The 12,894-nt window shown below is 39.8% G+C and overlaps 1 protein-coding gene across 1 annotated transcript; it reads right to left on the reverse strand.

Moving 5' to 3' along the window:
- Window positions 1–3,435: 3,435 nt before the first annotated feature.
- LOC131434013 (uncharacterized protein K02A2.6-like) lies at window positions 3,436–7,584 on the reverse strand. Its single transcript, XM_058600633.1, has one exon. It carries the CDS (start codon window positions 7,582–7,584, stop codon window positions 3,436–3,438), a length of 4,149 nt encoding a protein of 1,382 aa, XP_058456616.1.
- Window positions 7,585–12,894: the final 5,310 nt, after the last annotated feature.

The following is a 12,894-nucleotide window of genomic DNA, read 5'->3' on the forward strand; positions in this document are numbered from 1 at the left end:
AACACACTGATCAGCAAAGGACTACAGGCAACAATCCGTTTATGTACTGAAGGCTACAAAATAACTGTTCCGGCTTTGAACCACTACAAAGGAGTGGAATGCTATCTGAAGCAGACACAAGCGGAATACTTCACACACGATATTTCCGCCAACAAACCTATGAAGACGATTTATTAATTTTTAGTTTGACGTAAAGCCGCCATGACTAAGTTCAGTTTTTGCAATGACTGAGCGGAAATATATATTGGAGAAGCCAAGAGAAAGAAAAACTAACAGAAAAGATGAATTTTTTGGAAAAAGATTGTGACCTGTTATTCTTTGGTCACAATGTTGTTCCTTTGGTCACTGAGTCCAGCTTGTATATATGTCAAATTTTGTAATATTTGTTTATATCAATTGTCAGTAAATGTCTAAGTAGAATTTAAATGTCAATCGCGTTTCTACTCCGTGTTTACACGTTTGAGTTACGTTTAAGTTCTGCTTAATAGCCTAGGTTGGTGTCAAAAGTAGGGTTTTGTTCAATTATTTATTCTATTTATTTATTATTTATTTATTTATTTATCTATATATTTATTTATTCATTTACATTTATTCACTACATATTCATTATTAAATTATATATTATATTCAAAAGTATTTATTTATTTATTTATATTCATCAATTTATGTATATATCTTTGTTATTGTTCAATTCATATATCAAATCATATCACATATTAAATAATATTTAGAAAAAGGAAACAAGTATAGTAGGTATAAATATTAGTCCAGACACCAACCAGAAAACGATAATACATTGTAACCGTCATCTGTCTACACACTGTCATCGTCGTCATCATCATCATCATCGCAGCATAAAATGCGGGGTGGCATGCTTTGAAGGCGGCGGTGGGATTGGGATGGAAAATGGACAGCAAGCCGATAAAACCGCGGGAAAATCCTTAAGTGAGGACTAGTATTTTTCTGACCCGGAGGAGTGAAGGTTGCAGCAACGAGTCACACGCCAAAACGTGACAGTGAGTCTGAAAGTTTCTGGATCCAAAGGGATCAACAATCCGTATTGAAGGTAGCCTACGAACGTTTGACTCGGGACCATTCGTCGCTTAAGACTGGCTAAAGTGGCCGGTTAAAATTCGTTTATTGAGCCCGACGTGAGTGCCTTCGCGGTGAAACGTAAAAGTAGTGCGCACCGTATCACTCCGGGTATTATCCTCAGAAAGCAGAGCCTTCGCTACAAAAGGCCAAAAGTTGCTGCTTTACCTGGATACCCTGGTCATCTTGTAACTGTTCCACCGCCCCGAAGTCCGTGCCACCCTGTCCGTCGAAGACAGCAGAGTCCACCAAGTCGACCACCGTGCATCACGGCCGCAACGGAGCGTCGAAGCTAGGACGTTCACCGAATAAACTTGCGCAAGTAAAAATTAGTGAATAGATACAATATAGTGTTTAAAAAAAGTTAAAATTGTACGGTCTTTCTTTTTATACAAGCTGTGTCGTCCATTTTGTTTTGTATGTAACTTGTTTCCGCCGCAAACGATTCGCTCAGTGACCACAGGTGGGAAGAAAAGTTCGCCCAAATATAGTGAAGTGAAGATTCTCCAGGAGACCAACAAGGTAAACGACCCTGAACTGGTGGTCCGGTGCTGAAAAGCAGCCACCAGTAGTGTATAGACAAATCGATACGTAACAATTGGCGCCCAACGCAAAAATTAAAAAAAAAAGTGCTTTGATTCTTAGACCAGAAGCAAACCACTTTTTTATCGTGTCTCCCGGAGAAAATTCAATTCACTAGGTTCATTTCTTTATTCGCATAGTCATCAGGTCGATATTGTGTTCGGAAATTGTTCCTGGGATAAATTGTGAATGTTGTTTTTGCGAATTGTAGCGAGTGAGGAAAAATCGTCCATCGGACACGCCGTCAAATGCCATGGTTTGAGCGGGAACATTGATCGTTTGTTTCGGTTATGTATTTCTACCTGAAAGTGATAAATACACTCAGACTAAATTTTGACATTTACTTTTACTAATACATTGCAGGCACTAGCGAGAGTTGTTTACTTTTGAACCGTGTGTGAAATTTTCTGCCGTTTTACTTGTTATGTGTGTTCTTTTTCGTTTATTTGGTGTAATGGCCAGAGCAAATTTCACATTTAGGCAAACTAGTGAATTGCTTCTTGGCAGATATTTGATAAAGAATGTACAGTATTTGGTCAGTGTAAAAATGAAATTGACTTCTCGTTCCGTCAATTTCTTGTTTGGTCTCTACCGTACGCGGAAGCGAAAACGGTTTAGACCTCAACCAAGAGCAAATAGTTTGTAACGAAGGGTACCGCTCCAAAATTATTAGATTCACCTACTAAATGTATACAGTGTACCATTATTTATTTGTCTAGTGCTCATAAAAAAACGTATTTTCACAAGCCCCTATTGAACGATGCAATGTTTCGTAGCCTTTATGTTTCCTTGTATTAGTACGCTGACCATCATTCAGTTCAGCGTCCAAAAAATATAATATCAAAACTTTAGGCATCATAAATTATGTTAATCGTTTTTATGTTTGTTTCAGGAAAATTTCGTTTTGTTTCTCATAAATTGGGAATAAAATATCAAAAAAAAAAAATTCTAAAATGTATTCCTGATCTTCCTAATAGGAAGTGAAATTATAATAAGAAAATCATATGAAAATTTCTCAATCAAATCGAGGCTATTTTCAGCAATCAGACAATTCACTTCTTGAGCTACAAAATATTTGATTGAAGGCGAATTTGTAGAGGAGTTTCCCAAAGTAATTAAAAACATAATTTTCACAGAGAAAAAATGTATCTGTTTCTTTATATGTAATCGAGCTGACAGGTTGTTACCATACTTTACGGATAAATTCACTTTTTCTCTGGGCTGCTGCTTCTCGTTCTGTCAAATTGTCTGGATGGAGCAGCCTGGACGCGAACAATGCGCTATAATAGAAACAAGGATAAATAGATTAGTTAGAAAGTTTACTGGATTCTACTAACCATTTCAATCATCGCATTAGTATATTCTTCAAAACACCGTCTTTGAAGATATTAAGGTTTTTTCACGTCTGCTATCCATCCTCTACCCAACAAAAAGAAAACAGGAAACACTGTCTCCAAATCCTGGAAATAAAAACAAAACAACATAATTAAACAAAATACTTACCTGTTGTTGTGGCCGAGGTTTATTTAGTTATAAATAAATACAACAGTTAGCAATTTTAGATTTAAATGAACACATTTTATTTCGCGTGGTGAAAGTGTAACGTTTTTCTATTTACTTATCTTCTTATTCTGACTCAAGGGAACGGAAGCAAAACAAAGGTAATACACACTGGAATTAAACTAGGTAGTTTGAAAGGCAAGGCATAATACTTAAGGTGTAACTATAACAGCTCTTCCTCCCTTGGGAATTTAAATGTTTCTACAGATTCAGCCTTCGAGGTGGTTTGATGATTCTTGTAGATCTTCGTGGTGATTGCTGTTGATGGTCAGACTTCGCACTAGTAGTAGGTATCGACGTTGTCGCCTTCGCAGATGAAACACTTGGTCCAGTTGTAGCTGGAATACTTCTCGAAGATTGCGATTCAACCAGCGGATTTTCCGCAGGACCCGATATCGAAACAGGGTCATGTTTCTCAGACGTAGATGTAGAACTTCGATGAACAAAGGGGAGGTTGTCCGCTTCAAAACGGACAGCGGGAAGCTCAGAGCGTTTAGGCTGAAGATTTTCTCCGACTTCTCTTAACTGGTCAATGTGGAGTTTCCAGACTCGACCGTCATCCAGTTGAATGTGGTAGTGGAGTTTACCCAGTCTCTCCGTAATATGACCATATTTCCATTTATCCTTATCTAAATAGTCACGAGCAGCAACTCTCGTCCCCTCAGGGAGACATTTCACATTAACATGTGGACTTTCCACGGTGGAGGTAGCAGTCGGTATCATAAGATCAAGCCGAGACCGAATTTGTCTGTTAAAAAGTAGCATCGACGGAGATTTTCCAGTAGCTGGATGTATAGTTTTACGATAACTAAGCAAAATGTTGCAAAGCTCCGTATGCATTCTCGACTTGTCGCAGTTGAGAGCCTTCATCTTAGATTTAAACGTTTGAATGAAACGCTCTGCTTGTCCGTTGGTCGCCGGATGATAAGGAGCACCCATTTTGTGAAATATACCGTTGAGCTTCAAAAACTTCTGGAATTCAGCCGACGTGAACTGTACACCATGGTCGCTTACTAACACAGCAGGAATTCCGTAAGCAGCGAAAAATTCCCGACAAGCATGGATTGTGGTACTCGTAGTTATATCGCGTAGTATTTTGACTTCCGGCCACTTTGTATACGCATCAACAAAAACAATAAAGTATGTTCCCATGAATGGACCCGCAAAATCGACGTGCACTCTTTCGAATGGTTCTTTCGGGGTTTCCCAACAGTGCAGTGGCACTTTCGCAGCCTCCGGACGAGTCATTTGACAACTCGCACAGTTCCGTACGAGCTCCTCGATATCCTTATCAATTCGCTCCCACCAGACATATCCTCTGGCGAGCGACTTCAATCTCGTTGTACCAAAGTGTGTAGAGTGCAATTCTTTCAATACGTTCGGTCGTAGCTCAGGTGGAACGTACACACGTATTCCCCGCATAATGCATCCTTGTTGTAAGGCGAACTCGATTTGATCGATGCCGAAACGGTCACGTGCATCTACCGTTTTTCCATTTTTCAACCCTTGTAGCAGTATTTTCACTGTTGAATCCATAGCCGTTGATTTTGCCAAATCCTCGACTCTTATCGGAAGCGTTTCGATTATATTAACCTCTAACAAATCGACTTCTTCAATTACGTTGTCCAGTGTCTTTGTACTAACCGGCAAACGTGAAAACGCATCAGCATTATAATGCTCTTTCGTTGGACGAAATTTGATGACGTAACGAAACGAAGCGAGAAAAGTCGCATAGTGTTGCATCCGTAGTGCAGACATTGCTGGCAACCCTTTTGTCTCTGAGAATATTTGCTTCACCGGCTCGTTGTCAGTAACCAACAAAAATTTCCGTCCATATAAGTATTGGTAAAATTTTCGCACTCCAAATATGATCGCAAATGCTTCACGATCGATCTGTTTATATCTACGCTGCGTATCGTTCAATGTTTTTGACGCGTACATTATAGGTCTTTCTGTACCGTCCGGCATAATGTGACTAAGAACTGCACCAACTCCATATGGAGACGCATCTGTTGCCAAAATTAACGGTAACTCCGTACTGTAATGCACCAAGAATCGTTCTGATTGCATTTCTTCCTTCACTTTCAGGAACGCATCGTTACTTTCCTTAGTCCACTTGAATGTCACGTTATTTCGTAGGAGACGGTTTAACGGATAAATAGTTGTACTCAGATGTGGAAAGAATCGACCGTAGTAATTGACCAATCCAACGAATGAACGCACCTGGTCTTTATTCTCAGGAACTGGCATATTCTGCATGGCATCGATTTTACTTCGCACCTTGTGTATACCGTCTCGGTCGATTAAGTAACCGCAATATTCTATGCGATCAGCAAAGAACTGACACTTGTCAAGGTTAATCCGCATGTTGTATTTGCATAATCGCTTCATAACTTCCTCCAGACGCTGCAAATGAACCTGATCGTTCGGCCCTGTAACTCGAATATCGTCTAGAAAAACTGTTACCCCCGGGATTCCATTCAGCACCTCCTCCATCAACCGTTGCCAAATCGCAGGTGCCGAGCTGATACCGTACATCAGCCTCGTCGGTCTGTACAATCCCAAATGAGTGCTTAACGTGAGAATCTCCTGATCGTCCGCACTGACCTCTAATTGCAAATAAGCTTGAGACAGGTCAATCTTTGTAAACTTCTCACCACCTGCCACATTTGCAAACAACTCCTCAACGGTGGGCAGGGGATGTTCATCGACCACGAGATTTGGATTCACCGAAATCTTATAGTCACCGCAAAGTCGCACTCGATTGTTCAGTTTCATTACCGGGACTACCGGTGTGGCCCAAGCACTGTGATTAACTTTGACTAGCACACCGTCATTCTCTAAACTCTTGATTTCATTTTCAACCGCCTGACGGATAGAGAATGGAACAGACCGTGCTCGCAAATACACTGGTTGTACATTCGGTTTAAGTTGTAATTTCGCTGTAAGGCCTTCGATTTTTCCCATCGACTTCTCACAGACACTTCCGTAACGCTCGATTAGCCTTTTCACTGATTCAGCACAATTTGTAATCGCAATCGTGTGAACGTTTTCATAAAATTTATTTACATCGATTTTTAGAACTTTCATCCAACCACGACCCAGCAGAGGATGTTTTTTATTTTTCGCAACATACAGCAGCAGCTCATGATTTTTACCGCCGTAGTTTATGTGAACAGCGCACATCCCAAACAATTCAATCGTGTTGCCACTGTAGCTTACCAGAGTAGTATCCGGATGATGCATTTTAATACCGGGAATGTATTTTTGATAATCCGACAAACTCAGAATCGAAACAGGCGATCCGCTGTCGATTTCAAATATCACTTTCGAGCCGTTCAATAGAAGTTCCAACCGAAATTTATCTGCATTGTTATTGAAATCAGCAGCATCGTATATTCCGCAAATTTCATCTGCTCGCAAACTTGCTTGTTTCACTTTATTTGTCGCACTTTCTTCAACCTGATGTGAATCGCTTTTCTTATTTTCCGCAGATTTTTTCTTCAGGCAAACTTTTTGCAAATGACCTGTTACATTGCAGTAGTTACATGTAGTTTTTATATGCGGACACTTATTCGCAAAATGAGCAACACTTCCGCAACGAAAACATTCGCTCCTCTTCGTATCGGGGTGTTTGTGCGATTTTGTTTTCTTCTCCGAGACAATAAACTTTTTGTTTACTTTACCTCTAGCAGGCTTTGTAGGTGGATGTTCGACGAGATTCAAATCCGGTTTTCCCTGACGTGAGTGGATCTCCTGTCCACCTTTCGCAGATGCTTCCATCGATACCGCGATCTCTCGCGCTCGATCCAATGTAAGGCCACGTACCTCCAGTAGACGTGCTTGGATTCCACGGTCCTTTATTCCGAAAACGAACTGATTCCGCAACGCAGTACTCAAATAGTTGCCAAAATTGCAGGTTATGGCCAACTTCCTTAGGGCAATCAAATAATCATCGATTGACTCATCTGCACGTTCGTCGCACTGTTTCCGACATTTGAAACGAAAGTTTTCCAATATTTCCAGTGGTTCCGGATTGAAATGGTTTTCGAGAGTTTGCACTATTTCGTCGTATGTTTTAGTCTGTGGTTTTTCCGGCGCCAGTTTGTCTGAAACAACGTCGTATGTTTCCGCACCCATGTAGTGTAGCAGCATCGGCAGCTTCGCGTCATCACGAACTCCGAAAAGCAGGAAAGCACCCTCCAATCGTTCAACCCATCGAGACCATTTCATTTTATGACGATCAAATGGCTCGACTGTAAAAGTAGACTGCATCGCGATCGAAGCCACAGCAACAGCACCTCCAGCAGGAACTCTTCCACCATCCAATAAATTTCCGTCGCCGACCATCCTCGTCGTCAAAACTGTTGTGGCCGAGGTTTATTTAGTTATAAATAAATACAACAGTTAGCAATTTTAGATTTAAATGAACACATTTTATTTCGCGTGGTGAAAGTGTAACGTTTTTCTATTTACTTATCTTCTTATTCTGACTCAAGGGAACGGAAGCAAAACAAAGGTAATACACACTGGAATTAAACTAGGTAGTTTGAAAGGCAAGGCATAATACTTAAGGTGTAACTATAACACCTGTATCATCCAAATTTGTATCACTTTTAATTATTATCTATGAGCGGTCAGTAATGTCCGAGCAGAACTGACAGATCGGAAAATAAACAAACATACGACAGGGTGGTATCTAAGGTGGCGGGATAACGTTTGCCCGCCGATTAGATGCCAACTGTACACTCTCAACGTAAATGGTTTCATTCTGCGTAGCTTCATTCGATTTTCTCTCACAAGTTGAGCGAGTAATAGAAGTACGTAATGAGTGAAACATTTCGTAAACACTATGTATCTTTTCGACTCTTCGGAAAGAGTCGAAAAGAAAATTATTAAAATTAAGGGTGCCCGTAATATAAGTTTTAATTAGTTTAAGGTAGTATGCGTGTCATGTATATGAATGAATATGGAGTCTGAAAGTGAGTGCGATTGAGTAAAATTTATGAATGTTAGTGTGACTGAGAATGAATGAAATTGAATGAATGAGACGTACGAATGAGTTAGGTTAAAAATATTCTGTCCAAGCGTCGTTCTTGTGACAGTAATATTGTTTTGTCCAAGCGTCGTTCTTGTGACAGTAGTATAGTTTTGTCCAAGCGTCGTTCTTGTGACAGTAGTGTAGTTTTGTCCAAGCGTCGTTCTTGTGACAGTAGTGTAGTTTTGTCCAAGCGTCGTTCTTGTGACAGTAGTGTAGTTTTGTCCAAGCGTCGTTCTTGTGACAGTAGTGTAGTTTTGTCCAAGCGTCGTTCTTGTGACAGTAGTTGTGTTTTGTACGAGCGTCGTTCTCGTGACAATGAAAAAATGGAGAAAATGTGAAATTTAGTCTGTTTTTCTTCCGGATAGTTTCTGTTATTTGTTGTGTTTCCGATCAATATTTCTGCTCTACCAATGCAAAGACCGTCTCAAATTCTGACGCATATTAAACAGTTTCGACAGCTACACTTTCGCAGTTGTTTTGGGAATGATGGATGGAACATATCGCACCTGATTTTGACAAATATTTCGGCAAGAGCATGAGACTGAAAATGGACAGGCTCACTGCTTTAGAATCATACAATTCCGGGAGAGAGAGCTCCTCTGGCCTTTGGAAAAATCATCCCTCGGAATTGAAACTGGTACTAAGGAAGAAGTAGTCGCATTAGAAGTCGGCTTTTGTTAAAAAAAAAAAAAAAACCTACGGTTTTTTTAAACCGAGTCGGGGAAAATTGTGACCTGTTATTCTTTGGTCACAATGTTGTTCCTTTGGTCACTGAGTCCAGCTTGTATATATGTCAAATTTTGTAATATTTGTTTATATCAATTGTCAGTAAATGTCTAAGTAGAATTTAAATGTCAATCGCGTTTCTACTCCGTGTTTACACGTTTGAGTTACGTTTAAGTTCTGCTTAATAGCCTAGGTTGGTGTCAAAAGTAGGGTTTTGTTCAATTATTTATTCTATTTATTTATTATTTATTTATTTATTTATTTACCTATTTATTTATTTATTTATTTATTTATCTATATATTTATTTATTCATTTACATTTATTCACTACATAGTCATTATTAAATTATATATTATATTCAAAAGTATTTATTTATTTATTTATATTCATCAATTTATGTATATATCTTTGTTATTGTTCAATTCATATATCAAATCATATCACATATTAAATAATATTTAGAAAAAGGAAACAAGTATAGTAGGTATAAATATTAGTCAAGACACCAACCAGAAAACGATAATACATTGTAACCGTCATCTGTCTACACACTGTCATCGTCGTCATCATCATCATCATCGCAGCATAAAATGCGGGGTGGCATGCTTTGAAGGCGGCGGTGGGATTGGGATGGAAAATGGACAGCAAGCCGATAAAACCGCGGGAAAATCCTTAAGTGAGGACTAGTTTGACTCGGGACCATTCGTCGCTTAAGACTGGCTAAAGTGGCCGGTTAAAATTCGTTTATTGAGCCCGACGTGAGTGCCTTCGCGGTGAAACGTAAAAGTAGTGCGCGCCGTATCACTCCGGGTATTATCCTCAGAAAGCAGAGCCTTCGCTACAAAAGGCCAAAAGTTGCTGCTTTACCTGGATACCCTGGTCATCTTGTAACTGTTCCACCGCCCCGAAGTCCGTGCCACCCTGTCCGTCGAAGACAGCAGAGTCCACCAAGTCGACCACCGTGCATCACGGCCGCAACGGAGCGTCGAAGCTAGGACGTTCACCGAATAAACTTGCGCAAGTAAAAATTAGTGAATAGATACAATATAGTGTTTAAAAAAAGTTAAAATTGTACGGTCTTTCTTTTTATACAAGCTGTGTCGTCCATTTTGTTTTGTATGTAACTTGTTTCCGCCGCAAACGATTCGCTCAGTGACCACAGGTGGGAAGAAAAGTTCGCCCTAATATAGTGAAGTGAAGATTCTCCAGGAGACCAACAAGGTAAACGACCCTGAACTGGTGGTCCGGTGCTGAAAAGCAGCCACCAGTAGTGTATAGACAAATCGATACGTAACAAGATACGCTCAGAGACAGGACTCGAACCTGCGTTCTTATGCATTCCGTGCATACGCGCTACCATTTCGCCACTCTGATCTTGCTTTAGCCACACTAAAACTCACAGACATAGTAGCAACGTACATCGAACATGGTCTACATCCTGGCCGTCACCCGACCGATACCCTATATCCAAACATCTTCTCTGTCCATCAAACACTAGTCCTCTCGCTTTATACCTATTTCTCCGATCAAGCATTGAGTAGGAGAGTGTATTTATAATCGCTTGTCACCTTCATTAATGGTGCCAGTTGCTGGCTGGACATCGTTAGCGACAGACCCCTATGAAGGTTGCACTGATTGTCTGCCCTTTCCTACCAGAAGCAGATTGTTACGGAAAATCAAACCGCAATTGTTTTTAACGATTTATTAATTTTTAGTTTGGTGCAAAAACTGAACTTAGTCATGGCGGCTTTACGTCAAACTAAAAATTAATAAATCGTTAAAAACAATTGCGGTTTGATTTTCCGTAACAATCTGCTTCTGGTAGGAAAGGGCAGACAATCAGTGCAACCTTCATAGGGGTCTGTCGCTGACGATGTCCAGCCAGCAACTGGCACTGTGCATTTTATAACTATTAATCGGAAACGGAATCACCCAGAGCGGTACACTTCTTACCTGTAAGGTTGTTCGTGGTGAAATGTGCAAAGCAATTCTGTTACAGCTCGCTTGACCTGGTGCAATGATGTCTACCGCAATTTGTCATGGCATACTATACATTAGTTATTATAAACTCGTTTGCACCCACACATCCACCCTCTTCTCAAAAAAAAAAATGAAATACTAGTTCTCTTAGCTTTACTTCTAATAAATCAAAATAAAAACAAATAAAATTATTTTAATGGTCGATTTACGAGAACTAATGTCAGAGAAGGAATAACGTTTCAGTGTAATCATACAGTTTCACTCAAGTTTTCAGATTTTTCGCAATGCACAGATTTTTTTTTTAACCTTTGGCATCCCTGGGTGTATCGAGTGGTATATCGCTCGGATCCACGATGTAGAATTAACACTGCACACTTCGAAAAAATCCTGTGATTTTATATTTTATCAAATGCACATAAATGGAGCAATTTTACGTGCAAGAACATTCAATATTATACCTAAAATTCCATGACATGAAATTCATTGAAATAAAAAGAAGGTTATGATTGCGACCGCTGTGACTTGAACTGAGAATAATCGGATTACAAAGTACGTCCATTGATCGACTGAGCAACAGAAGAACACATCTGTCTTCATACAGTCTAACCCGCTAGCCGAATGCACACTACAATCAAACTAGTAAAATTCATGCACTACAATCAAACTAGTAAAACATTAAGCCATTATTTGGAGACCGCAAAACAAGCTCAAACCAAACGATTTCTTGGTCCATCGTCTAACAGAAGGCCTTCAAGCCCTTGGTGGGACAAAGAGTGCTCAAGTGCTAAACACGCGAAAAAAATGCTTTCAAAACGTTTTTAAAACGAGGATGAGGAACTCTTCAGAACTTTGAAAAATTCTTGTTTTAGAAACCAAGTACAAGAACATACTTCGAGCCAAGAAATGCAGCTATTGGAGACATTTTGTCGAAGGTTTGTCAATACGACCAGTCGAATGAGGAATCGTTACGTAGGACATGAGAGAATACTCGAACAGATGGATATTTGATTTTGCTTCTGTCCGCTCCTCTATAATTGTTACGTAAATGACATTGACAGCTAACCCCATGTACACTAAGACAACTGCAAAAACCATTGCAAGATACCTTAGATCACTTGTCCGTTTGGGCTGTTCATCTGGGTATCGAATTCTCTGCGGAAAAAACGGAGCTGGTCGTATTTTCAAGAAAGCATGATCCCGCGCAGCTTCAGCTTCATATGATGGGAAGAATTATCCAACAGGTTTTGACTTTCAAATACCTCGGAGTGTGGTTTGATTCCAAATGCACGTGGGGAGGACACATTAGGTATCTGATAACAAAATGCCAACAAAAAGTAAATTTTCTTCGAACAAAAACAGGATTTTGGTGGGGTGCTCATCCGCAAGATCTAATAAAATTGTATCAAACAACGATACTTTCAGTGATGGAATATGGATGCGTTTGTTTTCGTTCCCCTGCAAACTCTCATATTATCAAACTTGAGCGAATTCAGTACCGTTGTTTGCGAATTGCCTTAGGCTGGATGCATTCGACACATACAATGAGTCTTGAAGTTCTGGCGGGAGTTCTTCCATTGAAAGATCGTTTTTAGGAGCTTTCATCGCGACTGCTAATAGCATGTGAGGTACTGAATCCCTTAGTTATTAATAACTTCGAAAGGCTAGTTGAGTTTCAATCTAAAACAAGATTCATGACAGTATATTTTATCCATATGTTACAGGAAATCGACTCTTCAAGATATATTCCTATCCGTCACAGCCTCCTAAATGTCCCTGACTCAACTTAATTTTTCGACACATCCATGCAGCGTGGAATTCCGGAACACCTACGCTCGATGGAAATCCCAAAAATATTTTCAAGTAAGTTCAGTCCTATTGACTCTGAGAAAATGTTTTACACGGACGGATCGCG

This window comes from Malaya genurostris, chromosome 3, assembly GCF_030247185.1.
Source record: "Malaya genurostris strain Urasoe2022 chromosome 3, Malgen_1.1, whole genome shotgun sequence".
Classification (NCBI taxonomy): Eukaryota; Metazoa; Arthropoda; class Insecta; order Diptera; family Culicidae; genus Malaya; species Malaya genurostris.